Below are 25,935 nucleotides of genomic sequence, written 5' to 3'. Positions count from 1 at the left end.
GGAGCATCAGTGTTGGATGTCATGAATTAGTTAAATTGGCCTTCAACACTGACTTAAAACATCTTTACTTACTAATATCCTCTTCGACTTTTATCCTCTGCACCAATGTTCTTTGGTTGTTGTTCTACTGAGCTGCCAGCCTGTGATTCTTGGCATTGGTATCCGTGTGCCGAAGAGGTAGGTGATCTACACACTTCATGAATAGACAAAATCTAGTTGCAGCACTTAATAGCCTTGACTCTGGATTAGTTGCTACTAAACCAAGTCCCGCACGTTCTCCTTAGCTGGCCAAGGATCCAGGCATGCAGACATGGAACTGGAGTATCTGTGGTGCACTTAACGATACATCTAAACAGTATGTACTGAATCCACCAAAACGCCATGCTGTATCCTGGAGAAGAGGCTGCTTACAGATGGAAAATAAAGACCAAAAATCCTTCTTACAGAGTGTTGTATTAAAGAGAACACACTACATCAAGTTTGCGAACCAATTTATTGCAGTAAACATCCACCTAGTCTTCGTGAGGATATTCCCCACCAGCTGCCCTCTCAACAATAACACCCATCTTAACCAGGAAATACTTCGCAAACTCCCTAGTGATCTCTAAGGTCCATCCAATCATGTACTCAATATCCTCAGAAAGATCACTCGGTATCTCCTTCTCGTCCCACCGGCACATCCGCTTCTTATCCTCATCGCTGATCTCCGTACTGTTGCATATCAGCTGTGCTATCATACTCACCATGCGGCCCCTGCTGTTGATCCGTCCTGTCAGCACGTCTATCATGTGCTCCGGTGTGAATATGCTGTAGAAGGCCCTCAGTGCATTCCCCGGACGTAGGCGGAATCTGTCCATCTCCATTAGCTGCTCCCTGCCTATAATACCCGTCTGGAACTCAAAGTCAAGCCCAACCTCGTTCCGCAGCTCATGTCTCCAGAAGTTCTGAACATGTACATTCTGCCCCACATTCAGGGGCGTCACTGCAATATCAAACACCCGTTCTTTTTCCTGCCCAACCCATGTCTCAACAACCTTCCTCACTCTGTCCTCCAGACTGCTACCTTCCTGCTCCTCCACATCTCCTGTCAGCAAATTGTGCACAAACATCATCTCGGATATCTGTCTGTCCGGACAATACCCAAGCCCCTCACAGATTCCACTGATGTTCGAGACGACCACGTCCCCATCACTCTCTTTCGAAAGAGCATTGAGTATGGCTCCAAGCAGGTTCTTGGCCAGACCCGTGTGCCTCTTCTTCATCCCCCACCTCCTGTACTCTTTGTCTGGATTGTAGATGTGGTGTATGAACTCGTCCATTGTTCTCTTGTTGTCGCCCATTATGAACATGCATCTGTTCTTCTCCCACATGTCCATAAAGGCGCTTTTGTCATTACCAATGAGCTCTGATATGTTTCGTTCCCTGGTGTAGCTGTCTTTGTTCTCTGCAACCTTTGTAACAATCTCTGTGATATTCCTATTTCTGGTCTCCCCGTCTACATCTGTCCTGAGCAGTGCAGAAAAGCCCTCTCCATACACTGCCACAAGGACTGTTTTGTTGGCCTCGATCGTCTCAATGACCCCGGGCCTCAGCCTGTCCCACTTACTCACAAACATGCTCTCATTCCACAGCCTCACCAATTCCTCCTCGCTGCATTTCAACTCGGGAACTGACTGCGGTCTGAGTGTTCTCAGCATCTCGAAGTTCCAGTGCATTGGCTTGCTCTTAAGTTCTCTGTACACATCCTCGACTGAAATTTCATCTTCTTCATACTCAACGCTGTTACTGCTAAGCACAACACGATCCCCAAATATCGCTCTCAGTTCTCTCCTACCCACAGTCCTTTCTCCATCGCCAACCTCTGAAATGTTATTGCCTCTTAAGTTCAATAATTGCATTGAACCTGACAACTTTTCTATCTCAATTGGCAGTGTCTCAAGTTTGTTACCACTGAGATTCAGTTCTCGTAGATTCTTCAGCTCTCCTATTGCTGCTGGCAGTGTCTCAAGTTTGTTATTTTTAAGATCCAAATACTGTAGATCCCCCAGCTCTCCTATCTCAGATGGTAGTATCTTGAGTTTGTTATTTCTAAGACACAGTTCTCGTAGATTGTCCAGCTCTCCTATTGCTGCTGGCAGTGTCTCAAGTTTGTTATCATTGAGATACAGTTTCTGTAGATTCTCCAGCTCTCCTATTGCTACTGGCAGTGTCTCAAGTTTGTTACCACTGAGCTGCAAGATCCGTAGTTCCTTCAACTTTTCTATCTCAACTGGCAGTGTCTCAAGTTTGTTACCACTGAGCTGCAAGATCCGTAGTTCCTTCAACTTTTCTATCTCAACTGGTAATGTCTTGAGATTATTTCTATGGAGATACAGTTTCTGTAGATTCTCCAGTTCTCCTATTGCTATTGGAAGTATCTCAAGTTTGTTATCACCAAGAAACAAATGTTGTAGATTCTTCAATTCTCCTATCTCAGGCGGTAATGACTCGAGTTTGTTAAGACTGAGATTCAGATATTGTAAATTCTTCAATTCTCCTATCTCGTCTGGCAATAGCTTTAGCTTGTTACCAAGAAGTTCCAAGGTCTGTAGTTTCCTCAGCTCTGCTATCACTGTTGGAAATGACTCAAGTTTGTTATTGTCGAGAATCAGTCTTTCTAGATTCTTTAGTTTTCTTATCACTGTTGGAAATGATTCAAATTGGTTATCACCAAGATCCAGATCTCGTAGATTCTCCAGCTCTCCTATTGCTGCTGGCAGTGTCTCAAGTTCGTTATCATCGAGATGCAGTGTACTTAGATTCTCCAGCTCTCCTATTACATCTGACAGTGTCTTGAGCTTGTTATTACTAAGAACCAGATGCTGTAAATTCTTCAATTCTCCTATCTCAGATGGTAGTGCCTTGAGATTGTTATGACTGAGTTCCAGCTTCTCTAGCTTCACTAGTCTCTTAATATTGCTGTCAATAGATGTAATGCCTTGTCTACATATAGATATTACAGTTTCATTCTCAGGATAATTTCCAAAGCTATAGATTCCACCTGGGTTTGCACCATTGTCCGAGCTCTGGAGTGTAGCTCCCATGAGCACAAGTAGACTCCAGATTGCTTTGTATGTCTTTCTCGTCTCTGCAATATTCATAAGGGGTGTGGCTGAAAATTTTTAAATAGTTGGATTGGACAGTATCAATGATATATCTCCAAGTTAAAAACTACAATGACATGTATACGCTTTAACTACAAGCAGGACTGTAATTACTGCCAATACCACATTGACTGTGCTGGCACGTCTTTGTGAGTGCATGCTACCACTCAAAAATTCAATTTGAAAATAGAATGTTGACGGGTGTCAACATGTCATGCCAAATCATTCCGGTGCAATCATTCCAGACTGACTTGTGATCTGTTGGACAAATGACACTGGAGTAGTTAGTGCACAACTCGACTACATTCTTTGTGCAATACAGTTGAATGTAGGTATTGGGTGTGCTGTTGATTGTCTAAATGTCCAGTACAGAATGCAAGCATATTCCCCGTAGCATGCTGTGGCGGGATATTGTATGTGAGTATATAGATATATATAGTTAAACCATAATGTGTTAATACATAAAGTTAGTTGCATTTATTTAAGCACTAGTCAGAAGAGTGGACAGAGTAAATCACTGCATGGACATGAATCAGATGCACACTATAAGCATGCCGACTTTTCTGTGTACAGGTCAGATCCATTCATAGATGACTCTTGTCTGTGGTCTCTATCAGACATAGAAATAGTTTGTTCCCTGTACAGACCATGTATCCACCCAACGGCTGCCATTATCAAGAACATCCTCTGCCTGTCTACACGCTTGCATTAATCAGCTACTGGACTCTTGGCATAGAAGGATCAGTCTGAAGTGAGCCAAAACCGGCACAGTTAGTTGTGCCTGATTCATTCAAGGAAGCCGCGCAGATGGACTCTATTCAATCTCACACCAGAAACGGATACTGCTCAATGTTCTGTGCATCAAGCTATCAGGCTGTATGGAAATTAAATAACACTGCTAACTATGTAATTTATTTCAATGTCTGTGCAAAGATAAACCACAGTTCTGCAGATGTCCTGGCTCTAGAAGGGACAGCCATCTAGCGCAGGCGTCATTTCTACGCTTCCGTTGACCATGTAGTTGTTCTGCCTCATCCTGTGGAAGTTAGAGGGATGGTCGAACAGTAATGAGAATGGTGGGTAGTAGTATGTTAGGGCTTTGTTATTCTTAGTTATTTCTAAAACACCTTGAGATAGATCGGCACATGATTCTGCATATGAGCATGCAAACCTGTCTGCATTAAACTCGCAGATATTTGCAATGAAATTGCCAGCCAGAGTGGCGATGAGGAAAAATAATGCGATCTGAGCGCTCACCGTCACGTAATGCTTTAGTGCAGACTTGTTCTCATCCTTCTTAATATTCTTCACCAGAAAGCACATTGCTAGGGATGCAATAATGTAGGGTGCAACGAAGATGGATAAAAGATCAAAGTGTCTTGCATGTCCTATCTCGTGCAACAGCAAAGCCTTGACTGCTTCAAAGCTGTTGTTCTGGATAGTGCCCTTGCCGATTATAATGCTCATCATGGACTTGAATGGAATAGCATTGCTGGCTGCATTGTCAGAAAGCATACCATCTACAACAAACACTCTTGAAATGTCAACATCGAGATCGGCAAAAAACTTCTCATACTGAGAAATGTCCGAGCCTTTGTTTTGGAAGTATTCAGTAATGGGAGTACCTCCCAGAAGATAGGGTGTATAATATGCTCGCAAGAGAACCACTGCTGCGACGAGACAGTTGCCAAAAACTATGAGGCCAGTTGTTGATACCTTTGAGGTGATGAAGGAAACAAGCTTGACAAAACCATATGAGATTATAGTGCCAATAGCAACACCACCTATAATGAAAAATAATTCAGGTGCTACAGCACATGCTACTAACAGCAATAAGCCCAACACTCCCCAGAAAATTTCTCTTTTTGTATATGTAACTTCATCGCAGTCAATGGGTTTAAATTTACTATTCCAAACCTTAGAGTAAAATCCCATCACTTGTAGCACTAAAATAATTCCATACCTAGTAGCAATGTACGAGATCATTGGTGGCCAATAGTCCACATTTACGAGACAGAAGGTGGTGGGCATGGCTGTGTTTACTACTATCTTGGTATTCTCTGGGTAGAACCATCACAGCCCAATGCAGTGGTATGCAAGTGCAGCCGCCAAAATAATTATATGCAGAGATAGATATTTTGTAAACTCACTGGCTAGTGCTTTCTTGATCACAGCATATGAAGTACTGAGAAGATGCTTGAGTCTTCCAACAATGCCTGCTTGTTTGTTAGCCGCATTGTGCGTACCAAGCTTGACATCAGCTAAACTATCCATAATGATTTAATTAAACATTTTGTGATGTGGAAAATCAGACAGAACTTATCAAAAAATTTGATAAAAATTTTTACAAGAACGGTCGTGCCATTGCCTTCTCAACTTTCCTCCCTTGTAATTGATGTACAACTGTGCTCTTACTTCATCATCACATTCTTGAGATCACTTACAGGTAAAAATACCCAACGAGAATTTGTGACGCTACCTACACTTATAATTTATATTGTTTCGGTTTAGTTCTATTCAAAATGAAAGAACCAGCATACTTCAATAAAAATCGCCCGTTAGTTTACTATTTAATTTCTGTATGACTCCTTAAAAATAACCAAGATGCTTTGGAAACATCTTATCAATGCTTTCCTTCATTTTTTTGTCCAATATAAACAATTACTTCACCACGAACAAATCTAGGCACACTGTTTAGCTCTAGTAAAACATTGTGGTGTTCGTCAAAGCCTATGAGCTTGCCCTCTAAGCACTCTCCTGTCCTAATGCCAGCCAATACGTTTTCATTTATGTACTTCTTTAGTATATCTATGGGATCTGTGGTCATCTAAGGGCTATCATTCATTCCTGGAAAATACAAGAATGAGCTGAGGACAGTGGTTGTGGCCTAATGGCTAGAAATCAAGTTGGTGGAAATGCCCATTGCAAATTGCCTAGCCAATTCGTTACTCTTAGCTCAAATGCACTTTGTAAAAATTTTTACAAAAATTTTATCCCTAGTCATGCGAGCATTGTATGCAGAAAGAAGCTTGGATGTTCCTAAGGATTGCAATGTCTCCTACTCTGACGGCAAATTCTACTTCGAGGGGCCGTTGGGGAAACAGATGTATGACGTCGCCAAGACGGGTTTTACTTTTGAAGTAGACTCAGATACGATTCTTATTAAGTGCTGGCATGCCAAGAGAACAAAGCTGCAGCTCATCAACACAATTGCCTCACACATTAGGAACTACATGAAGGGAGTTACCATGGGATTCAAATACGTTCTTAAATGTGTTTTTAGACATTTTCCAATTTTGACTTCTATTGAAAAAGATGGAAAAGAAATTAAAGTACACTCGTTTATTGGTTCTAAGGAGGAGAGGACATACCCTGTGCGTGGTGATACCGTGGCTTTGCTAGGCGAGGAGAAGGATACAATTGTTCTCCAGGGAACCAGCATACTTGATGTTTCTCAGACTGCAGCAGCTGTTTCCAGCGACAGCTTTAAAAGAAAGAAGCATGACGAAAGAATTTTCCTCGATGGAATTTACATCTCCGAAAAGACAAGCATTGTCGTAAATTAAATCTTATCTATCGTTTAAAGTTGCTTGCTTTTATGTTCATCGATGCACATATAGTTTTCGCAATCCACCATTCGAATCTAGTCAATACTGGTGTGTTGTTTAGTATCCAGTCTTTTGATTTGGAGTTTTTTGTCTTCGCTAAATGTCATTTTGTAAACTTCTTTTTAAAAATTTTTACAAGCAGAGCCATGCGAATCCATAAGTGCTGGTTTTGTTCAGCAAACATCTACCCAGGTCATGGGACCACATTCGTAAGGAGTGACTGCACAGTATTTAGATTCTGCAGGCCAAAGTGCTTCAAGCTCTTCAAGAAAAGACTGAATCCAAGAAAAATCAAATGGACCAAGATTTCACGTAAGCTGGCCAATAAAGAGCTTATCAATGATCCAATAATGCAGTTTGAAAGAAGAGTTGATGTGCCTGCCGTATACAACAGAGAAGTCCTTTTGCAGACGATTGATGCAATTCCAAAGATAGCCAAAGTTAAGCAGAGAAGAGAGAATCTCTTTATAGCCAATAGAATACTTTCAAGACAAGAAGAATCAAAGGCCAGAGATCTTAAATTTATCGAGAAGCACAAACATCTTCTTAGTAAGGAGACCATTCAGGTAGAGCCCAGGGAAGCTAAAGCACATAAGAAAACAGAAAAAGAGGCTGAGTACAACTAACTAGTTTTAATAAAATATATTATTGCGCACCTGAAGAATAATTACTTGGCTTTGGTGTTTTATTGCAATTAAGATTATTCGTTCAATATTAATTTTGAGCATCTGGTTAAGCTAGAAGAGCTTGGTGCTGGAACTCTGTAAGGAATAATGTGTCTTTGCATAGGCACATCTCCAAACACCACTTTCAATATGTAACTATGGATCTAATTAATAGTGGAAGGTCCTTGGACTCTATTTTCACCATATTGTGTCCCATTCTTTCTATCTGGATAATTTCTTCGTTTTCAAATTTAACAGTCTCAGAATATAAAATATTGTTGGTTTTATGGATTGTGTAGCTTTGAATTATTCTCTGCTCCGCCTCATTTCTATACTCCAAGTGCATTTTAAACATTGAGTTTAATATTACGGAAACTACACCGATCTGACCCGTTGAAAGATCATCTGTTTTGACTGGAAATATGATGACGTCTCCCACTCGGCTTGCACATAGTGCTGCTTCTTTGAATAAAAGTATAATTTTCTGATAAAATTTTGTGGCCTTTTCAATGTCTATCAGCTTTCTCTTATCTAAGCACATATACGAATGCATATCCTTCTCCCTGTAAAGATAAAATAGAATAAGAAAAGCATGCTCTACTGACGTAATTTCAATATCATGTCCCCAGCTTAAACACAAACTTTTCATATTCTCCAAAGGACGTTGCACAAAGATCTTTAACCTGCGAATCGAGACCAAGATAGGCCTCGTTGGCTGCGCTGATTGATATTCCACGCTTTGCCAGAAACTCTCCTATTTTCCGATCTGAACTGGCGCTTTTTGGATGAAAAAGCTTCTTTTCATGGATGAATCTTAGATCCGATTTAATACACTGAAAAAGTGATGATCCCAGCAGAAACTCCAATCTATTTCGCTTAACAAAAAAAACACCATCCGACCTGCAGTTAAGCACTTTGATTGAAAACACAATGCTGTTATACATTTCCCAGCACTTTTCACATGTTGAATCCTTTAATGCCACATTTACATCTGCTAGTCCACTGTTTATTATCCTGTCTTTGGCTAATGGCCCTTGTAGAGTATTTTTAATATTCTCCAGGTTGGCACTCTCGCATGCAACACCAAAAGAACTGTAAATGCTTTGGTTCGCAAACACCTTGTAGTACGAAAAGCATATTGCAATTGGCCAGAGTGTTTCGATTTTCAAAATATTCATGGACTTTATCACACTATAAAGAATGTCCACGCCAACAGTATTCTTTTGCGCGCAGTAGCATGGCATGCATGGTTCTTGCTCGTTTGACAGGCAGAATTCCTCGCCATTGTGCTCAAAACAGAAATTTATGGAGCTTTCCATATTTCTAAATTCAATCTGATATTGGAAAAGTTCTTTTTTGAGAATCTGGGTGAAAATGAAGATGGAACAGACACTGTGAAGGTTTCTGTTGCAAACTAAGTTTAAAACTTTAGTTTTGTCGAAGGACTGCAGAGTCTTTCTCAAATTTTTGTGATCCAAAAACATTTCAGGACAATTTTTGGAAGATGACTATTTTGAAGACAAACCCCAGTGCAAATGGGCATCTTATACAGAACAGTTGCAGAAACAAGCAGATATGAGCTTGTCTTCTGAGCTTATTTATTGAATGCACACGCTCGCATCATGATTAGTCATCCAAATATATATGCCGAGCATTGCTGCCGGATGCACCGTTCATTTTGTGCTTCTATTATCTTACCCTTAATCTATGAACGAAAATGACTGTGCTGACTCACAAAGGAAAAAGGCAAAAGTAAGTTTGATCTTCAAACAGAAGGTTATGGAGACTCCTATCACAGAGGAAAACGACGAGTCGTTTTATGACGATGGTAGGGTGTGCTATTTAAGGAGAGAGCTTTTGGAGTGCGAAGAATATTTTTTGAAGAAGATAGAATTTTATTTGACAGAGTTTGAAGAAGAAAAAACAAAGTTTACGTCTTTGGTTAGTGATTTAGAACGTGAGCTAGAGGACTCCAGAATGGCACAGTTGGAGCTTCTTGTAAAGATTAAGAATTTAAAAAACAGAATTGTCGAACTCGAAGGCAAAACCCAGTTCTATAAAAACAAGGTGCAGAAATACGAGGGCAGCCAGAATATAACAAACAATAGCTAAGATTTGAGGGGGCAGTGAAGTATGGCGATAGCATTTGCAGAAATTAAGCAACTTGTTGGTATTTTGTTCAATACGCTTCAGCTTATTGGCTGCCAGCTCTTTCTTTAAATTTTTGCCAGGACAAATTTTCATAAGATGCAATAATAAATAAAGTTTAAAGGCAATGAAGCAATTTTAATAAACTATTTCCCCGAGTTGGCTTGCAACCAATTCTGCCTCTGTATATATAAGGCTCCCTTGGGACATTCAACTATACTAGGCGTCATTCTTACAGCTTTTGTGCTAATAAGCACAGGACTAATACAATATACCCTTCGCAAATAATGGGATAGATGGCTTTGATAACGGGCACAGAATTTTCAATCAACCGTAATTTTTTGATTTAAAATGCCAAAGCAACAATTGGAAGCTGCTGTGAGTATCAGAAGAATATAACAACTAGTCATGATTGTAAATACTTAAGCATTCCGCAAAGATTGTCATGCTTATCTTGATTATCATTTTTCTTTTTAAACTCATGAACATAAAGAGCACGAATGCCAGAAGGATCAGCACATATACTGAATCGCACGGATACACCGACGTTGGTGGGCATCCATTGCAATGGAGCGAAGCACAAGGTATATGCATAAAAGAAGAGATTTTCTATCTACAAACATATTTCAGCAGCAGACAATGATTTGATAGAGATTTAGTCCCTAATTACCGTGTTGTACGTTAAAGCAAGTATAATCAAAATCCAAACAAATAGAAATGGACAGAAGCTGAAAAGCCTGGGCTCAGTTTCTTTTTATAACTGAAAGTACAATACCTAAGAATAAATATGGGCCAGCAAAAAGTAAAAATTTTTAGAACCTTGGAAACACACTGGCTAAATACAAATCAATGTAAGCAATGGGGTAAGTCCACTTTTATTTCAAGATACGTTTTCTATTCGTATCAGAGCGTCAATAAAATAGCATGAGATATTGCCCAATGCAGCATGACGGTGTTGGCATCTACTATGGCGGTTACAAGAATGCTTATTTCCACTGGAAACATCCAACACACTGCTCTATACTCTTTTGCTCCTTTTCATATTGGAAAAAGGAACATTCACTTTCTTCTCCTTTGAGTAAAGGAAAGTTTAAAACAAAAAATTTTGCAGGGGGCTGCATATGGCAAGACTAGAAACGGGTCTAAATACTTCGTTTAACTACATGGAAGAGAGTGATGAAGCATATCTGTATGAGGAAAACACCGTAAACTCTCTTAAGCTCAAAAATCTGATAGATGAGGATGCATACAACAGTGCAAGATTTGGAGATGACCATAAGTACATAAGCTCGAAGAAGAGAAGAGATAAAAAAAAGAAAAAGAAGGCTGGTGAAGAAATACGAAAAATAGTAAATAGAAAAGTGGTAAACTTGCCTGCATCTCAACCCTACATAAAGCTTGTTGATGGAGAAGAGAGGATGTGTTTTAAGTACAATACAAAAGTAAGTGAATCAGCATTGAGTACAATGCCAAAAATAGAACTAGAAGAAAATGAGTTCTGTGTTAGATTTGACCTGGACAGTGTAGATATAAGTAAGCTAAATGAGAAATTCAAGGCAGATAATTGTGTATATCCAAGAGCTAATATTCCCTATGAAATGTACACTGGTAATAGATGGAACTACGAAACAGAGTGTAATCGACTAGCTTGGCAGTTTGTATCACTCAACCCAGTGCTTCTATATGGAAAGAAAGGGCTTATACAACGAGCCGTAGATTCATTTAGAAACATCAGTAAAACGAGTAAGGGACAGAAATTTTACAAAGAAGAAACGTTTTATGGAGACATTGAGAAGAGAAAGCATCTTTCTCCTGCTGTTTCTTCTGTGCTTATCTCGTGGTCTTCTCGTGGGACAACAAAAAAGTGCAAGGTGCAGGTGGGTGTTGATAACATTGACTATTCTAAGATATCTGACGAGTTTAAGGCTAAATACTCGGTGCTTGATGATAAATTTGACGAAAATAGCTTTGGACTTGAAAGATGGGAGAGCAAAAACGAGGACAATGAGCTTGCAGTCAAGATCGCTTTTTTAAATGTTGAGAACACGTCCTTTCTAAATGCGATCAAGGCTGTTGGAGTGCACACTGTTCTTAAAAGAGCCGTGGGTGCATACAAGCACAAAAAGGATGAGCTTCTAGCGATGAGTGAAGACGCAGAAGCCCAGGATGTTGTGACCAGTGCGCTGGACTACGCATTTAATTCTGTAAATTTAAGTGACAAAGAAGAAAATTAATTAAATAATCTGTTTAATTGCATAATACGTTTGTTTCTAGTGCGGTTTGCATCTTGTAATTCGTTGGGCACAGTAAAATTTTTATTTTTGTTTCATACTGTTGACTAATAAAATGAAATCGTAAAATACAAGTACAAGGCATTTGGCAATGACAAATGTTTAAATCAACATCATGAAACACTGTTTTAAAATGTTTATCTTTTTCACATAAATTTGCAATCTTAAGTGTAAATATGATACCGATACTTCTTCTCATTCTTGCTTCTGCACAAGAAGAGCAGTGCACGTTACTCACAGATGGTATCGTTGTCTCAAAGTACCACTTAAACAACTGTGCTGCCTGTGTAAAGTTCAATCCAGTCTATGAGGAAATCAAGAGCCGAGCTTCCAAGGAACAATTGAATATCAAGTTCAGAGAAGTCGAGTGTGGCGCATGCGACTGTGGGGATGTCTCTCGGTTTCCTACCCTTGAGATTACCCAGGATAAGCAGTCAAAAGGCACCTCAGTTGGATATAAAGACTATCAATCGTTTGCAAAATGGATCACAGATACCCTGCTGCTTGATCATAATGTCTTTGTTGACCATATTGATCATGAAGAAGGCAAAGTAAAAACCCTGACAGCCTCAGACTTTCTTAGCGGATTTGACGGTCAGTGGTTGATACTGTTCTACGACAGCCATAAGGATACAAGAAGACACCTCTTCAAAGAACTTTCAAGTGCCTACAAAAATAAAATAACAGTGGCGGAGGTGGAGTCACGAGAGGCTGAAACAGTTATGGCAAGGTACAATATTGGTGGTTTTCCATTCATATTGGCAATCAACAACGGAACTCCAGTTCCATACACTGGTAAGGCTGACTTTGCCAACCTTAGTGCTTTCGCAGAGAAACTGTACACACCTGCCTTCCAGGAGATCAAATATTCAGAATTGAAGGATATTACTAAGAGCTTTAATAATGGCGAGCCAGTATTTATAGTACTTTACAAAAACTTTGAAGTTGCTTCGTATTACTTCAATGAACTTGCGCAACAGTTCAAATTTAAGGCTACAATTTACAGATCAAGCGATCCGGCCATGTTTACAGCCGCAGGCTACCATCCAAAAGATGCAAATGAATTTGATAAGGATCCTGACCATAGCCAGATGGCATACTTGACGGTGTACAAGAATTCTACCTTCTTTAATTCCAATGTTAAACCAAATGACACGAACGAAATCATCCAGTGGATCTTTCACACCCACTTTCCTCATGTTACAAATATTAACAACGACAACTTCTACACAGTCTTCCATGGAATTAAGCCCGTCATACTCCTTCTTACGAGTAATGACCAGCTGGTCGATAGCTTTAATAAACTCAGTGCAACCTGGCATCTGGGTGCTGCTGCTTCGAATATCATATTTGCTACTCTTGACACGGTTGAATATCCCATGTTCAAACAGGAGGTGCTCAAGTACGTTGCTGAGCCAGGCATTGCATTCTTTGATCCAGTGCTGTCTCAATGGTACCATCAGCCTACAAAGCTTGTATCAGAAACTTTCAACAAGACTGTTATGAAAATGATAGATTCCTACTTCAATAAGAACTTGCCAGTATATTCGTCTAAGAAGAATAGAAGTAATATTTATGTCATTCTTGGCATTGCCCTGGTAGCATGTGTGTTTGGGTACAGGCTGCGCACAATGAGAAACAAGGTTGATTAAAAGATGATATTCTAAAATGATTTATTTTTATATATTTAAATGCTCGTCTGTCTGATCTGTTATTCATTTTTATCCAATAGTATGTTTATTTAGCTGTTTCAGGTGGACTAAAATTAAATTCTGCAGCAATCAACAATGGACTATTTATTTTGGATATTCTATCTCTACGACAGGAAGATAAGCATTGGCGTGCAGTTCATTCTCACATTTCTAACTTATCTGCTCGTTAAGTACCGATACAGACAGCCTTCTACTTACCTCGTTCTAAAAAAGAGTACCAAGGAGCGTCTAATAAAGGCATTCAATCCCGAGCCGTTGATTTTAGATAGCGTTACTCCTTACAAATTTAAAACGGTCAAATATAACTTTAGCAACCACGATGTTTTTAATCTCGGAAGGAAGTTCAAAGATGAGATCAAGGCCACTATTAGAGAGTACGGTGTAGGAACTTGCGGCCCACGCGGATTTTATGGTACATTAGATATCCACCTGGACCTCGAAAAGAAAATATCCGAGTTGTTTGGTAAGGATGCAGCAATTATCTACTCAAACTACTTCACCTGTGTACAAAGCGTGATCTCCTGCTTTTGTAGGGCAAGAAACAACGTATTTGTACATACAAAGGCCTTCAATGCTATTCATAGCGGAGTTCTCCTTTCTCGTGCCAACAAACATACATATGACACGCTGGAGGATCTAAAGCACAAACTCGACACAGATTTAACAGACAAATACCTGATAGTGGAGAGAATAGGATGGAACACAGGGGAAATGGTAGATCTAAACACCATTGTAGATCTAAAGAAAAGATATGGATTCAGGATAATACTGGATGAGGCATGTAGCATTCCATTTGTGTACCAGAAGCCTGAAGATCAGGATCTGTATTCTCAGATAGATCTTATAATAGGATCATTAAGTCTGGGATATCCTACGAATGGAGGATTCTGTGCTACATGCAGAGAAGCTGTTGATTATCAGAGGCTGAGTGGATCGGCATATGTGTTCAGTGCCTCACTTCCGGCTTTCTTGTCCAAGGCAGCATTGTGCATGCTAGCCGAGACGCTAGACTACAGAAGGATCAGAGAAAAAATCAAGAAGGCACAAGAGCTCATTCCAGGCATAGTTTCTACAAGCAAATCGCCAATACTCTTAATAAAATGCGATGACCTATATGAAAAGCATAATCAACTGAGGGAGGAAGGATATGTGATTGGTATGTGTGGGGAGTATCTGAGAATTTGTATAAATGAAGAGTGCGATGAGAAAGATCTAAAGGCAGTTGGGGATATACTAATCAGAAATAAATGACCAAAATACCTTAATTTGTTTGAAATTTGAAAGAGCGCAAGATAATTTAGACACCACTGACTGTGCTATATCCACAGTTGGCACTATAAATTTAAGCTTGAGAATACCCATCAACACGCAACACCAGCCAAATGGCCGAAGTTACATTTACGCTTTGATATGCACGCTCTTTTTAACTGGAAATCTTATAAAATCAAGGACCTTTAGGACTTCTTCAACTCTTTTGTTTTCCGAAGGCAACATTTCGAGAAGATTAATAAAAATAGTAGCATTCACTGTATCAAAGGAATTTAAAAGATCAGAATAGCACGCTTCTAGCTCCTTTGTAAAATCTCTGTGCTTTAAAATGGCCTGTTTCAGTGCGCATAAATTTGTTAGTGCTTTATTCATGCGTAGACTATGGGAAGGGAGGATAGAAATCAAACTTGGCAAAATTCCGTCAGTGTTCATCTGAAATAACACTTCAGACCATTTCTAATGCACAAATCCAAATCACACATTAATGACAATCGTTTATGCGTGTTGGTAGTTAACCTTGTCCAGCCTAATTGAAACTTGAGGCATACGATCCAAAATATATATGGGTTTTATAATTAGTACTACCATGTACTGGAATAGATTTCATCAGTAAATCTTTTTCGAGCTTTAGGTCTTTATTATTTCTTGATTTTAAAAGGGCAAATGATTGGTGTGAGAAGATTAGAAAAGGCTGAAATAAAGAACAGAAAGGTGCTGTTGATAGTAGACTACAACACAAAAGAGCTAAATGGCAGTGTATTCAAGGTTGACCAAACGCTTCCGACAATCCAATACGTGCTGGACAAAGAACCTGTGGTTTTGTTTATTTTGACACATCTAGGAAGACCCAAAGATAGAAAGAGTCACTCAACACGTCCTTTGTACAACTACTTGAAAGAAAAAATCAGTAAAAGTAATAAAATCATTAGGTATGTGCTAGTCTCGGAATATTCGCCATCGAATGGTATTAAATCAAGCAAGGAAGGAAGTATCCTTTTTGGCGACAATTCTAGATACTATTCTAAGGCGGAATTAGAGGACTTCTACACCAACTTTGATATAATTATCAATGATGCATTTGGATGCGCTCATAGAGAAGCTCCCTTCAGGGCATATGCAGGGTTTCTGATGATGAAGGAGATTGAGGCGCTAAGTCTAGCATTGGGCTGTGACTTTCTCATAATGGGAGGTGCTAAAGTGTCGGATAAAATAAAGCTAGTACAGCAGTTCAATACGACGGTATTTCTGGGAGGGGCAATAGCTACGAGTATCTACAAGAGTAAGGGCTATGAGGTAGGTAGCAATACACTTGTAGAAGAGATTGTAGACATTTCAATCAACAACAAGGTAAATAATATCATTCTTCCTGTCGATTTTATTGTTATAAACAAAGAACAGGGATATGAAAATAAAGAAATAGGAGCAATACTAAAAACAGATACAGTAATTGATATCGGAAGTAAGTCGGTAGAAAACCTAGAGAGATTGGTAGGCAAGAGTAGGTTTATTCTCTGGAATGGGCCCCTGGGAAAGTTCGAGGATCCAAAAGCTAGATCCACCCATCTACTTGTAGAGAAGTTAATTAAAGGTAAAGCCAGAGTTGTTGCAGGGGGAGGAGAGACAACAAGTGCAATATTCAGATGCAATGCTTCTGCAGGTTCGGAGCTCTATCATATTTCAACAGGTGGCGGAGCCATGCTAAGTTTTTTAGGAGGAAAGCATATGCCGGGTATAGAAAGCGTGGAAGATAAAGTTTGATTCAGGTAGCGTTTATCAAAAATGACCGTTATGGTATTAATAAAAATACTGTCTCAAAGTGGCAGCCGCCTATACAAGCACAAGGAGAAGTCGACCACTGCATTGAAGAAATCCTAAACGTAAACCAAAATACACTAAAAATACTTGTTTAATCGTACAACCTATTCGTATTCTATTTCCAGGTCTTCTTGGTCTAACTGTCTTCTTTTCTGTATCTTGATTTTGTTTCTAATTGGAATTACTATTCTTTCCGTATCTCTTTCGGCATTTATTCTCATGCATACGTGTCGCTGTAACTTGCTTACTGCTTCTCTCAATGTTTCAATATCAACGGAATCTCTTGAAAGTTCAAGGAATTCCAGAAAGAAAAACTTGAAGTTCCGATCATTTGTGTTGTATCTCTTTAAAACCACCCTAGCTTCTTTTTGGTAGAAAGATGGAGGAAGAGAGTTGGCAAGACTAAGACTGTTTAGATTCAGACTTACGTTCTTTACATTTGTCTTATTTGCTCTTTTCATCTGTGCACTGCTATTTCCAGGGAGGAGAAAAATTCACATCAATAAAGGAGAACAGATACTTAAATAAAAGGCCAAGTAAGCCGTTATAGTCCAGTGGTAGGATTTTCGCTTAGGGTGCGAGAGGTCCCGGGTTCGATCCCCGGTAACGGCCGGCTGTTTTGGTCTTAAATAGAACTTATGCTTTATGCTGGATGGCCGAGTTTATGTGCTGTCAGACTTCACAAGCATAGCAGAAAGTTTGATTAACAGCCAAATATTAAACATAAATTTAATCTACAACAGCATCGCCCTCAATCCTGTCAACGTCACATTCACCCATGAAAATATTGCAAAAACACTCGCAACTGCATTCCTGTAAAAACTCTGCAATCCTTCCAAGTCAATAATCTTCAGTTTCTTTAAAGCCAAATCTTGCTTGGAACTCAAAACTTCCTTAATCCTTCTGGAGGCTTTATACAAGGCATTGGGGAATGAATGTTCGGAATCCTCGTTTTTTTCAACTTCAATGTTTTCGCTTCCCACATCCATTTTGGCTCTTTCAAGCTCTTTTCTTCGTTCTTTTATTTCACTTTCTATTGCTCTTATTTCATTTTCCACCTTCAACAGCTCTTCGTATAATTGCTTGATGCCTTCATATTCCCTCAGCTCGGAACTAAGCATATCGTATCTCTGCTTCTCGTATTCATGCTTTTCGCATTCTTTTGATAGCTTTGACAGTCTTGCATTGGACCTTTCACTCTCAATATCCAGCTCCTTAATGCTTGCTTCAGTTCTATTCAGCTCGTCCTCCTTCTGTCTTAGCTCTGCAAATGTAAAGATAACCTCGTTTTTTAAATCTTCATATTCCATCATCTTGTCTATAAAATCTCCTTTAACATGCACTCTTCCTTCAATTTCAGTAGTCTCGACCTCAAAGGATGAGAATTTATCAGACAGCACCCTCTGCTCTCCTTTGATTGCATTAATCTCAGATTCAAGCTTGGTTACTCTCTGGTATACTTCATCTTTGTCTTTGCGTAATTGCTCTACCTTTCCTGCCTTATCAAGTTTTAAAGCATTTAGTTGAGTATTCAAGGCGTCGTTTTCCCTTTGAAGATTTGAAATGTCTCTTTTTAACGCCCTATAATCATTCAACTTTCCATGAATATTATTGGCTGCAATGGCTTGGTTGGCTGCAGTCAGTCTGGCATTTAGTTGCCTTATTTCTTCAGTTAACTGGTTGTTCTCAGTATCAACAGTTCTGAGTCGCTGGCTTTCATCTTCATAGAGCCTCAGTTGATTCCTCAACGGTGTTAATGCACGGAGTATGTTACCACGAAGATCATTGTTTGGATCCACTGGTGGCATGATCCTTGTCAACTGAGGAGTTAGCTGGTCTATTTCTGTGCTATTGATTGTAGTGGTACTTGCAAGAGAGAAAATCGCAATCCCAAATCTTATAATGTGTTTCGCTTTTGCTTTGCAATGCATAGTGGGTGGCATTTGCAAATTTTTTCAATCCCTCTCAGAACCAAGGAGAATGGAAATAGAATATGTGTATAGAACAAAGATGTGCTCATCAGTCGCATCTTTTCTTATCCTGCTGCTCGATATCGTATTGTCGCTGGATGCAAACGAAGTAGCACGTAACTTCCAAAGTAACAATAGAAATGTCTTACAACGTCTGGTGCTAGAAATCCGAAATGAAGAAACCGTGGCAAACAGAGCACTTGCACAAACAACCAATCAGCTGAATCTGTCTAGACAAGCCAATGGAAATTTTAAACAAGCGGCAGACCCACTCAGGGATAACGTCATAGCGCTAGAGAAAGATGTGAGAGAGTTCAATGATAACAACGTAGATGCATCAATACCTGTGTTACAGCAACAGAAGCGGGATCTGCAGAGTACCCAAACTGTTCTGCGGACTCAAATTAATGTTTTACCTAATACTGATCTTCAAGCGGTCACAGATGAGAAGGATGGGTACCTGAAAAAAGAAAAAGAACTAGATGAGGAGCTTAAGAAACAGCAGGAAATTAGCAAGGCCATTACAATGTTTTCGGAGACCGATGAAGAATTCCTAACAATACTAAAGATGGAGCCATTCTCTGCATATGCAAAATATACAAATGAGTATGACAAAAATAGTATACGAATCCAATCTGAGTTAGAAAAGCTCATAAAAAGTCTAGATGACCTTAAAAAAGACTATGAGAAAAAAGCTAGCAAGAAAGACCATCTCGTGAAAGAGAAAGAGTGTATGAAAGAAAAGATAACGAACTATGATGTATTTTTGAAAGGATTACAGGACCTTGGGGACGGCTTTTTGGAGAATCTAAAAGAAAGATTGGATAAGATCAAGGAAGAGCTTAAAGCTCTTGGAGCAAATATGGAGGGACTATCACCTTTGGAACATCCCAGGCTGGCACTGCTTGAATTGCAGTCAAGGATTGAAAAAAAGAATGAAGAGAAAAATATAATGCAGAGCAATCTTTTGGAAATTGAAAAGAAGATGGAGGAATATGCCGAGCAAGTTCCAGATAAGAGTATTGAGCTTACATCCACTGATTCAAACAAATTGGAAGAGGCCATGTTTTTGGAAGAACAGATGCTAGCACTAAACAGGGTCAATAAAGAATTTCTGTCTGATTTGCTGGAACACAGCCGTTTGAACAAGATCATTGAAGATTTGACATCAAACATGACAAAAAAGGAGGTGGCATATTTGTCTATATTTTCACTGGGAACTTTTGCTTATATAATTTATAATATTGTATTAATATTTATTTAAGGAAAATAAGCTTAAATTGAAGCCATTTCTGATGATTTCAGGTTTTAAAGAGGCAATATTTGTGAACAAGAACGAGCTTTGCCGAGGCCCACTACAAGGTGGAATTGCTATCTAAATGAATAAATAAACTGGCCAAGCATACCTGATTTTCAACAAAGGTCTTTATTCAGCATAAAGCCAGAAGGTACTACACTATAAATGTAACTATTAATTTACTTTGTATCCCAACTGCAGAAGAATTGCCTTCTCACTATCAATAAACTATTATTTTAATTTGTGCATTGCTTGTATTTGCCAAATCTTAGGGAATCTATCTCTACCTCCTCAATCTTCTCATGCTTAAGTGGGTGGTATCTGACTGCTGGTCTTGGAAGAAGCGTGTTTTCACTAAGTGTTACTAAGGTATTTTCTGATACAGTGAGTGGCCTCTCATCTGTCTCGTAGACTTTAACTAGCACTCTTCCTTGTAATCCAAATATCTCTCTGCCTATCCTTACATAAAGAGTAGACCCATCAAAGCATCCAAAGTCGATATTGCAAGCAGGGATGTACTCGACTTCCTTGTCCTTATACATCATAATGCAGGTCTTACAGAAAATGGCAATCTGCTGTTCATTCCCTTTTTCAACACAGAACGAGTAGGAATCTGGCGTGTAAATAGTCCTGACTACGTTACCCCTAAAGTCAATAATATTTAGATTATTACAGTCAAACGCATAAATAAAGTTGCGATCAATTCCAAGAAGGGAGCAAGGAATAGGCTTTTGCCAAACATCATTGAAGTTTATGACATTTCCATCACTGAGAACAAAGTTCTCGCCACAAAATGATCCAAGCGTGGATTTCAGAGTATCCTTGATTTCTATTGAATCTGTCTCGTGGTTGTGAAACTTAATATAAACCTGGCTTGAGAGAGCTGATTCAAGGGAAATCATGTACCCTTCGGACGAAAAGAAGTGGAGCCTGGCTTCCTGGTTTTCATAAGAGGATGGGTTTCTTTTCAGTACTGCAGTATTTGGGTTAAACGCAGGCGTGGCGGGATTATTCGCAAAAACTTCACTCTCCTCAGACGATACCATCACCTGTCTTTTACTAATCTTGACATTACTTTTATTTTCACTGGTTTCTCCAGTACTATCTTGAATATCCCTTTTACCAACACCATTCTCTTTACTGTTTGCACTACTTTTACTAGTGCTATCTTTACCAATACTTAACCTATGTTTTGGAAAGCTTCTCTTATTTCCATCATCAATGTAGCTGTACTTCTGCTCATACTCTTCAGCACTTACCGTCTTTTCTTTAATATTCACCTTTGTAAACTGCATCTCTACCTTCTCAATATCTCTTAAATACGTATCCATACTCTTCAAGACTCCGTCCTGCTCTTCCACAATATAGCATCTGCCCTCTCTTGAAACTACCGTAAACTCGTTAGCAAAAAATCTTCCTAGCTCCTGCCCCATGCAGTCATAACACCTTACCCCTCTGATATTCCTGGTAAACATTATTCCACCCAGAGGGCTGAAAACAACTTCATCTACATCATCCTTCAGCTCAAAGAGAAATCCAAAGGCATCCTTGGTGTTGACATACACTTTATTTTCAGATATGGCATACAAACATCTATCAAAAAATATTTTGGGCTGTATAAAATCAAAACAGGCATTTTCTGGATACATCGTTATTCTATTGCGCAGATCCGTTACATATATCTTGATATTATCACTTTTTATTGTACTAACAATACCTGGATGTCTATAGGTTTTATGCAGTTTGAATAGATGCTCGTTGAATGTATGAACCTCTAGTGTTCCATTATCATATCCAAGATATAGAAAGCTCCCATTCACAAATATGGACGATACTTTAGTGTTTCCATGTGCCTTTATTGCCTCTGTTCTCTTTTCAGTCTCGATATTATAGGTGAGCAAGCCATAGTCATTGGTGAAAAAAATTGTAGAACCAGAGAGTTCAAATAGATTGCAGGATTGCTCTTTTAGAGTTTTGTAGAGCTTGAGAGTGTTGGCATTGTAGATCTTGAAGCCTCCGTTGAACGAAACAATGAATTTACTATTACTCAGCAATGTGCTCATTCTATCCTTAATTTTTCTTGGGATAGGAACTAAAGCATTTTAATATAAGGAAGGCGAGACAAAATGAGTGGTACTGAAACAAGCTGGTATGCTAATTGCAGCCTACCCTATAGGTATCGTTGTTCTTCAATTGATTTTTCTGGAGCTGATAATAAGAAAAATGAAAGAATGCTGGCACAGTATATAGCATCAAAAAACCTTAAGTCCTAAAGGGGCTCCAAGGATATCAAAATCATAATGTACATTTAAATGGCGAGTGTGAATAAATTCGTCAGATGTATTACTCTTTTAAATATTGTTCTTGTTCTTGAGCCGTGCAAAATTTTTTTACAAAATTTTTGCTTCCCTCAAATGGGAATAAACAACAGTGGAAACCATAAAAAAACCAAGTCTGGCGCGAAGCTTGGTAGATTCTGCAAAAAGAGAAAAAACAGAATGGGGAGGCAACCGTCCAACACTAGGGTGGGAGAGACAAGAATAAGAGAAGTCCGAGTGCGAGGAGGAAACTTGAAGATGAGGGCTCTTCGTCTCAACAGCGGAAATTTCAAGCTTATAAGTGCAAACTTTTCTGCAGATTCTCCCATTGAGCAGGTTGTATACCATCCCAGCTGCAACGAGTTGATGAGGACCAATACTCTTACGAAGAGTGCTGTAGTAAAGATTAGCTCTGAGCCATTCCTAGAGGAACTAAAGAAGACCGACCTTTCCGAGAAAGATAAAGTACTAACAGCAATGGCAAGCAAAGGATTTTTCCTTGCTATTATTACCACCAGGCCAGGACAGGAGGGAAGTGCTAATGGATATATTCTTCAAGGTGAAGAGCTCGATTTCTACCAGTCGAAGCTTAAGAAGGGTAAGATTCTAGTTTAAATAAAAGAATTAAGTGATACATTTGATTTTTTAATTAGCATACTTGCCTACTACACGCAATAGCGATATGAAATAGCAGCTAGCTACAAAAAGTAATACTTGGGCTAAAATAGGGCCTTGTTTAAATAAGTATACAATTTAATACTCTATAAAGCTATCTTTAATCAGTTGCTTCTTCAATCTCTATTGGCACTCCTGATATTATCTCGTCCTCAGTTTCATGTATTATCTCTCTTTTGAAGACTAGGTCAGCCCTGCAAATAGGGCATGACACTTCTCTTTCACACCACATCTTAAGGCATGATGAATGAAATACATGCGAGCACTGGAGCTTCTTTCCCTTAATGATATCGTCGGTACATATTGCACATGTGCCTTTTACGTCAACCTCACTGATAGACTCGAGATCAATAAGTAGTTTGATATACTTTTTGAATAGTACTGACTTTTTATAGAGTTTCAGAAGGGTGGAAATCAAAGATTTCATAATTCCGTAGGGGAACCTATTGCGTACGGAGAATCTTAGGATAAACATCAAGAAGGCCAGACTTTTCAGAGCAAGAAAGACTATCTTAATGATAGAGACAAATAGTGTTCGGTTGTTTTCTATATTGTTAATATCTAAAAGCATTATTAACTGGTTCTTCAATAGGCTAAGAAGAATCAGGGAATACTCCAGGATCATAAGCATGGATATTGCAGTGCTTGAAGATAAATAGTGCATAATAATGGCAGATGTAAGTGTCTGAACTGCTGCGCTTGCATATACAATCCTATAGCTGGGATTCTTCTGGGATTTTATGTCCAAAGTCCAGGTAAATGACTTAAAGGAGTAAAGAATGCTGAAGACTATGATTGATTTAACCGACACTTCATGAGAAAACATGCTTATAAGCATCACCAAATCACCCATCACGTTGTATACCTTCTCGTTGTACATGGTAAACTCCGATGGGGTCAGATGTCCTAGTATTTTGTTTGTAGAGTAGGAGCTGAGTGAAAGTATAATACTGGCGATAAAAGATGAATGCAGAAGATGGAGTAGTCTATTAGATGCAATGGTCTTGAAGAGTGCAAAGAAGGACGATCTTCCACAGACGATGAGGCAAGAAATTGCCAGAACCAGAAAATTTAGTACAATGAGGAATGCTGATTTCATGGGCAAAAGAAGTACAAGAAACATAACTTTGAAGTGGCCGGCACATAAAATATAAAAAGCACGTTGATATTAGACGTCACATTTATAAATGCCTAACATAAAAGCACTTAATCAGGCTATTCATAGAATACCGCCTGCTGTTAACGAAAATAGATGGGACTACTTTAATGAACATTTTGAAGCTCACACTGATGAGTGAGTATGGGGCTATAGCTCAGTGGTAGAGCGCTTGCTTTGCATGTAAGAGGCCATGGGTTCGAATCCTGTTAGCTCCATTTTCTTTTGAATCCAGCACAACATGTCCGTACTGGGTTTAAAGATTAAATGCTTATAAAGTCTTTGTTTATGCTGCAACTCAATTTATTAGTATAGAGGGAAGAAAGTCATAAGTATGTGCTTGTTTCTCTTTCAGTCAAAGAATCTTATACGCTTTAAAGCATATCCGAGGTCTCATAATACTATGCTGTAGTCTCGCCGCTTATTGGTTGATACAGCAATTGCTGGTGTGCCATTTCAGAGTGTTGCGAAGGAGAGCATTACAGCTTGTAGTAAGATGGTGTGCCACTAACTTTTTATTTGTAAGTGAAATACCATGAATGAGAAATGGTGGCAAATATGCTTTAAAAACGCTTTAAGTACACTCATTTGCATATTAAAGAAAATACAACAAGCTTCTGACAAAATAAAACTTCCACAATACAGATTCAGAACAGATATTTGCAATAGAAGCTTCTTTCATCAGAAAGTATGTGAATTGCATGTTTGTTTTTAGTCAGTGATCTTTCTTGAGATGCAAAACTAGCTCAGATCTTGTCTTAAGGACTTCTTTACAAATCCCACAAGTCCTGAAAATAGGATGGTCTGCACTTTGCCAGGTACTTGGATCGCACTCAGCTTTCAAGCTGTCATTAGAAGTTAAATTAACACCAATATCTTTATAATGATCCTCGCTCAAAGCCTCATCGATACTGTGATTGTCTTTACTATTTTGGCTACACTCAACATTCCGACAGTCTCCTCTTTCATCAATACTTTTATCAGTAGTGTTGTTATCTACTACATTCTTGCTCTTGTGTTGCCTGCTATTCAAATGATCCCTTAATGTATTGTCGCTGTTAAATCCTTTTTTGCAGGCTTCACAAAAATGTTTCCACTGTTTTTCCTTCTTTTCATAGATTTTGGCACTGTGTTTGTAACTCTTGCTGTCAATAGCACATTTATTTTCTCTATTATTTAATCTTGGATCATTCTCTTTGATTATTCTTACAATCCTTCTTACCTTATTTTCAAGAGCCTTGTCTGCTGCAAGAAAATGACTCCAGAAACTGTAAAATCTCAAAAAGTCAGAATCTTTAAACTTGACAGGCGCTTTGATTTGAAAACGATTGGACAACTTCTCAAAAAAGTCGTGGGAAAAGTGGGTAAAGTCAAAAGGTTTAGTAAATCCTTTGTATTTTAGCACTACGGAACCGTCGCTATTTCTGATAATTTCCAGATCATACTTGTCTGCTGTATTAAGTCGGCACCCACCTGTTGTAGCGTCTGCATTTGAAACAGATTGTGCACTCTTGACTTTCTTTAGCTGTTGACTTTCAAATTGGTTGATGACCGTTCTTTCTTGAGCTTTGCCCGTGCCATATATTCCCGTATAGATTAAATAATAAAGATCTACGTCCACACTGCTTTTAAATAGATTGAACGCGTCATTTATCTCAACTAGCTTGTCGTTGTTTCCTTGGTTTTCATAGAACAGTTTGATGTATACTTTTCTAGCCTCTTCGACTGTTATCAGCTCTTGAACACCTAAAACAGATTCAAAGGACAAAGTAATGCTGCTGTCTTCACTGGCTTCTTCTTTAATTCTTGAGAATGCATGGCCCATGTGGAGGGCACTTATCCAAGAAAGCCAAGGACAATCTCAAGTG

The 25,935-nt window shown here is 38.9% G+C and overlaps 19 protein-coding genes and 2 non-coding genes across 21 annotated transcripts; 11 read left to right on the top strand and 10 right to left on the bottom strand.

Annotated features, from left to right (window-relative positions):
- Positions 1-512: 512 nt before the first annotated feature.
- VICG_02013 (uncharacterized protein) lies at positions 513-3,140 on the bottom strand (the record flags this gene model as incomplete). Its single annotated transcript, XM_007605396.1, has 1 exon — positions 513-3,140. One exon carries the CDS (start codon positions 3,138-3,140, stop codon positions 513-515), a length of 2,628 nt encoding a protein of 875 aa, XP_007605458.1.
- A 966-nt stretch (positions 3,141-4,106) lies between these two features.
- VICG_02012 (uncharacterized protein) lies at positions 4,107-5,174 on the bottom strand (the record flags this gene model as incomplete). Its single annotated transcript, XM_007605395.1, has 1 exon — positions 4,107-5,174. One exon carries the CDS (start codon positions 5,172-5,174, stop codon positions 4,107-4,109), a length of 1,068 nt encoding a protein of 355 aa, XP_007605457.1.
- A 592-nt stretch (positions 5,175-5,766) lies between these two features.
- VICG_02011 (uncharacterized protein) lies at positions 5,767-5,970 on the bottom strand (the record flags this gene model as incomplete). Its single annotated transcript, XM_007605394.1, has 1 exon — positions 5,767-5,970. The coding sequence occupies one exon, from the start codon at positions 5,968-5,970 to the stop codon at positions 5,767-5,769; it is 204 nt and encodes a 67-aa protein (XP_007605456.1).
- Positions 5,971-6,145: 175 nt separating this feature from the next.
- On the top strand, positions 6,146-6,709 carry VICG_02010 (uncharacterized protein; the record flags this gene model as incomplete). The annotated part of the gene is made up of 1 exon (XM_007605393.1): positions 6,146-6,709. One exon carries the CDS (start codon positions 6,146-6,148, stop codon positions 6,707-6,709), a length of 564 nt encoding a protein of 187 aa, XP_007605455.1.
- A 188-nt stretch (positions 6,710-6,897) lies between these two features.
- Positions 6,898-7,377, top strand: VICG_02009 (uncharacterized protein; the record flags this gene model as incomplete). Its single annotated transcript, XM_007605392.1, has 1 exon — positions 6,898-7,377. The coding sequence occupies one exon, from the start codon at positions 6,898-6,900 to the stop codon at positions 7,375-7,377; it is 480 nt and encodes a 159-aa protein (XP_007605454.1).
- Positions 7,378-7,561: 184 nt separating this feature from the next.
- On the bottom strand, positions 7,562-8,065 carry VICG_02008 (uncharacterized protein; the record flags this gene model as incomplete). Its single annotated transcript, XM_007605391.1, has 1 exon — positions 7,562-8,065. The coding sequence occupies one exon, from the start codon at positions 8,063-8,065 to the stop codon at positions 7,562-7,564; it is 504 nt and encodes a 167-aa protein (XP_007605453.1).
- Positions 8,034-8,900, bottom strand: VICG_02007 (uncharacterized protein; the record flags this gene model as incomplete). The annotated part of the gene is made up of 1 exon (XM_007605390.1): positions 8,034-8,900. One exon carries the CDS (start codon positions 8,898-8,900, stop codon positions 8,034-8,036), a length of 867 nt encoding a protein of 288 aa, XP_007605452.1.
- A 223-nt stretch (positions 8,901-9,123) lies between these two features.
- Positions 9,124-9,528, top strand: VICG_02006 (uncharacterized protein; the record flags this gene model as incomplete). The annotated part of the gene is made up of 1 exon (XM_007605389.1): positions 9,124-9,528. The coding sequence occupies one exon, from the start codon at positions 9,124-9,126 to the stop codon at positions 9,526-9,528; it is 405 nt and encodes a 134-aa protein (XP_007605451.1).
- Positions 9,529-10,685: 1,157 nt separating this feature from the next.
- Positions 10,686-11,798, top strand: VICG_02005 (uncharacterized protein; the record flags this gene model as incomplete). Its single annotated transcript, XM_007605388.1, has 1 exon — positions 10,686-11,798. The coding sequence occupies one exon, from the start codon at positions 10,686-10,688 to the stop codon at positions 11,796-11,798; it is 1,113 nt and encodes a 370-aa protein (XP_007605450.1).
- A 233-nt stretch (positions 11,799-12,031) lies between these two features.
- VICG_02004 (uncharacterized protein) lies at positions 12,032-13,507 on the top strand (the record flags this gene model as incomplete). The annotated part of the gene is made up of 1 exon (XM_007605387.1): positions 12,032-13,507. The coding sequence occupies one exon, from the start codon at positions 12,032-12,034 to the stop codon at positions 13,505-13,507; it is 1,476 nt and encodes a 491-aa protein (XP_007605449.1).
- A 135-nt stretch (positions 13,508-13,642) lies between these two features.
- Positions 13,643-14,818, top strand: VICG_02003 (uncharacterized protein; the record flags this gene model as incomplete). Its single annotated transcript, XM_007605386.1, has 1 exon — positions 13,643-14,818. The coding sequence occupies one exon, from the start codon at positions 13,643-13,645 to the stop codon at positions 14,816-14,818; it is 1,176 nt and encodes a 391-aa protein (XP_007605448.1).
- Positions 14,819-15,499: 681 nt separating this feature from the next.
- VICG_02002 (uncharacterized protein) lies at positions 15,500-16,594 on the top strand (the record flags this gene model as incomplete). The annotated part of the gene is made up of 1 exon (XM_007605385.1): positions 15,500-16,594. The coding sequence occupies one exon, from the start codon at positions 15,500-15,502 to the stop codon at positions 16,592-16,594; it is 1,095 nt and encodes a 364-aa protein (XP_007605447.1).
- A 161-nt stretch (positions 16,595-16,755) lies between these two features.
- On the bottom strand, positions 16,756-17,112 carry VICG_02001 (uncharacterized protein; the record flags this gene model as incomplete). Its single annotated transcript, XM_007605384.1, has 1 exon — positions 16,756-17,112. One exon carries the CDS (start codon positions 17,110-17,112, stop codon positions 16,756-16,758), a length of 357 nt encoding a protein of 118 aa, XP_007605446.1.
- A 79-nt stretch (positions 17,113-17,191) lies between these two features.
- On the top strand, positions 17,192-17,263 carry VICG_02290. Its single transcript has one exon. It is a non-coding gene; the product is annotated as a tRNA-Pro (tRNA).
- Positions 17,264-17,385: 122 nt separating this feature from the next.
- VICG_02000 (uncharacterized protein) lies at positions 17,386-18,582 on the bottom strand (the record flags this gene model as incomplete). The annotated part of the gene is made up of 1 exon (XM_007605383.1): positions 17,386-18,582. The coding sequence occupies one exon, from the start codon at positions 18,580-18,582 to the stop codon at positions 17,386-17,388; it is 1,197 nt and encodes a 398-aa protein (XP_007605445.1).
- Positions 18,583-18,631: 49 nt separating this feature from the next.
- VICG_01999 (uncharacterized protein) lies at positions 18,632-19,885 on the top strand (the record flags this gene model as incomplete). The annotated part of the gene is made up of 1 exon (XM_007605382.1): positions 18,632-19,885. One exon carries the CDS (start codon positions 18,632-18,634, stop codon positions 19,883-19,885), a length of 1,254 nt encoding a protein of 417 aa, XP_007605444.1.
- Positions 19,886-20,154: 269 nt separating this feature from the next.
- On the bottom strand, positions 20,155-21,981 carry VICG_01998 (uncharacterized protein; the record flags this gene model as incomplete). The annotated part of the gene is made up of 1 exon (XM_007605381.1): positions 20,155-21,981. The coding sequence occupies one exon, from the start codon at positions 21,979-21,981 to the stop codon at positions 20,155-20,157; it is 1,827 nt and encodes a 608-aa protein (XP_007605443.1).
- Positions 21,982-22,332: 351 nt separating this feature from the next.
- Positions 22,333-22,851, top strand: VICG_01997 (ribosomal protein S8.e; the record flags this gene model as incomplete). The annotated part of the gene is made up of 1 exon (XM_007605380.1): positions 22,333-22,851. One exon carries the CDS (start codon positions 22,333-22,335, stop codon positions 22,849-22,851), a length of 519 nt encoding a protein of 172 aa, XP_007605442.1.
- A 160-nt stretch (positions 22,852-23,011) lies between these two features.
- On the bottom strand, positions 23,012-24,010 carry VICG_01996 (uncharacterized protein; the record flags this gene model as incomplete). The annotated part of the gene is made up of 1 exon (XM_007605379.1): positions 23,012-24,010. One exon carries the CDS (start codon positions 24,008-24,010, stop codon positions 23,012-23,014), a length of 999 nt encoding a protein of 332 aa, XP_007605441.1.
- Positions 24,011-24,213: 203 nt separating this feature from the next.
- Positions 24,214-24,285, top strand: VICG_02289. Its single transcript has one exon. It is a non-coding gene; the product is annotated as a tRNA-Ala (tRNA).
- A 497-nt stretch (positions 24,286-24,782) lies between these two features.
- VICG_01995 (uncharacterized protein) lies at positions 24,783-25,892 on the bottom strand (the record flags this gene model as incomplete). The annotated part of the gene is made up of 1 exon (XM_007605378.1): positions 24,783-25,892. One exon carries the CDS (start codon positions 25,890-25,892, stop codon positions 24,783-24,785), a length of 1,110 nt encoding a protein of 369 aa, XP_007605440.1.
- Positions 25,893-25,935: the final 43 nt, after the last annotated feature.

The sequence above is a fragment of the Vittaforma corneae genome, assembly GCF_000231115.1.
Source record: "Vittaforma corneae ATCC 50505 unplaced genomic scaffold supercont1.24, whole genome shotgun sequence".
In the NCBI taxonomy this organism is placed as follows: Eukaryota; Fungi; Microsporidia; family Nosematidae; genus Vittaforma; species Vittaforma corneae.
Note: the sequence above shows the minus strand (reverse complement) of the source record. Positions and strands in the feature narration are given on the sequence as shown.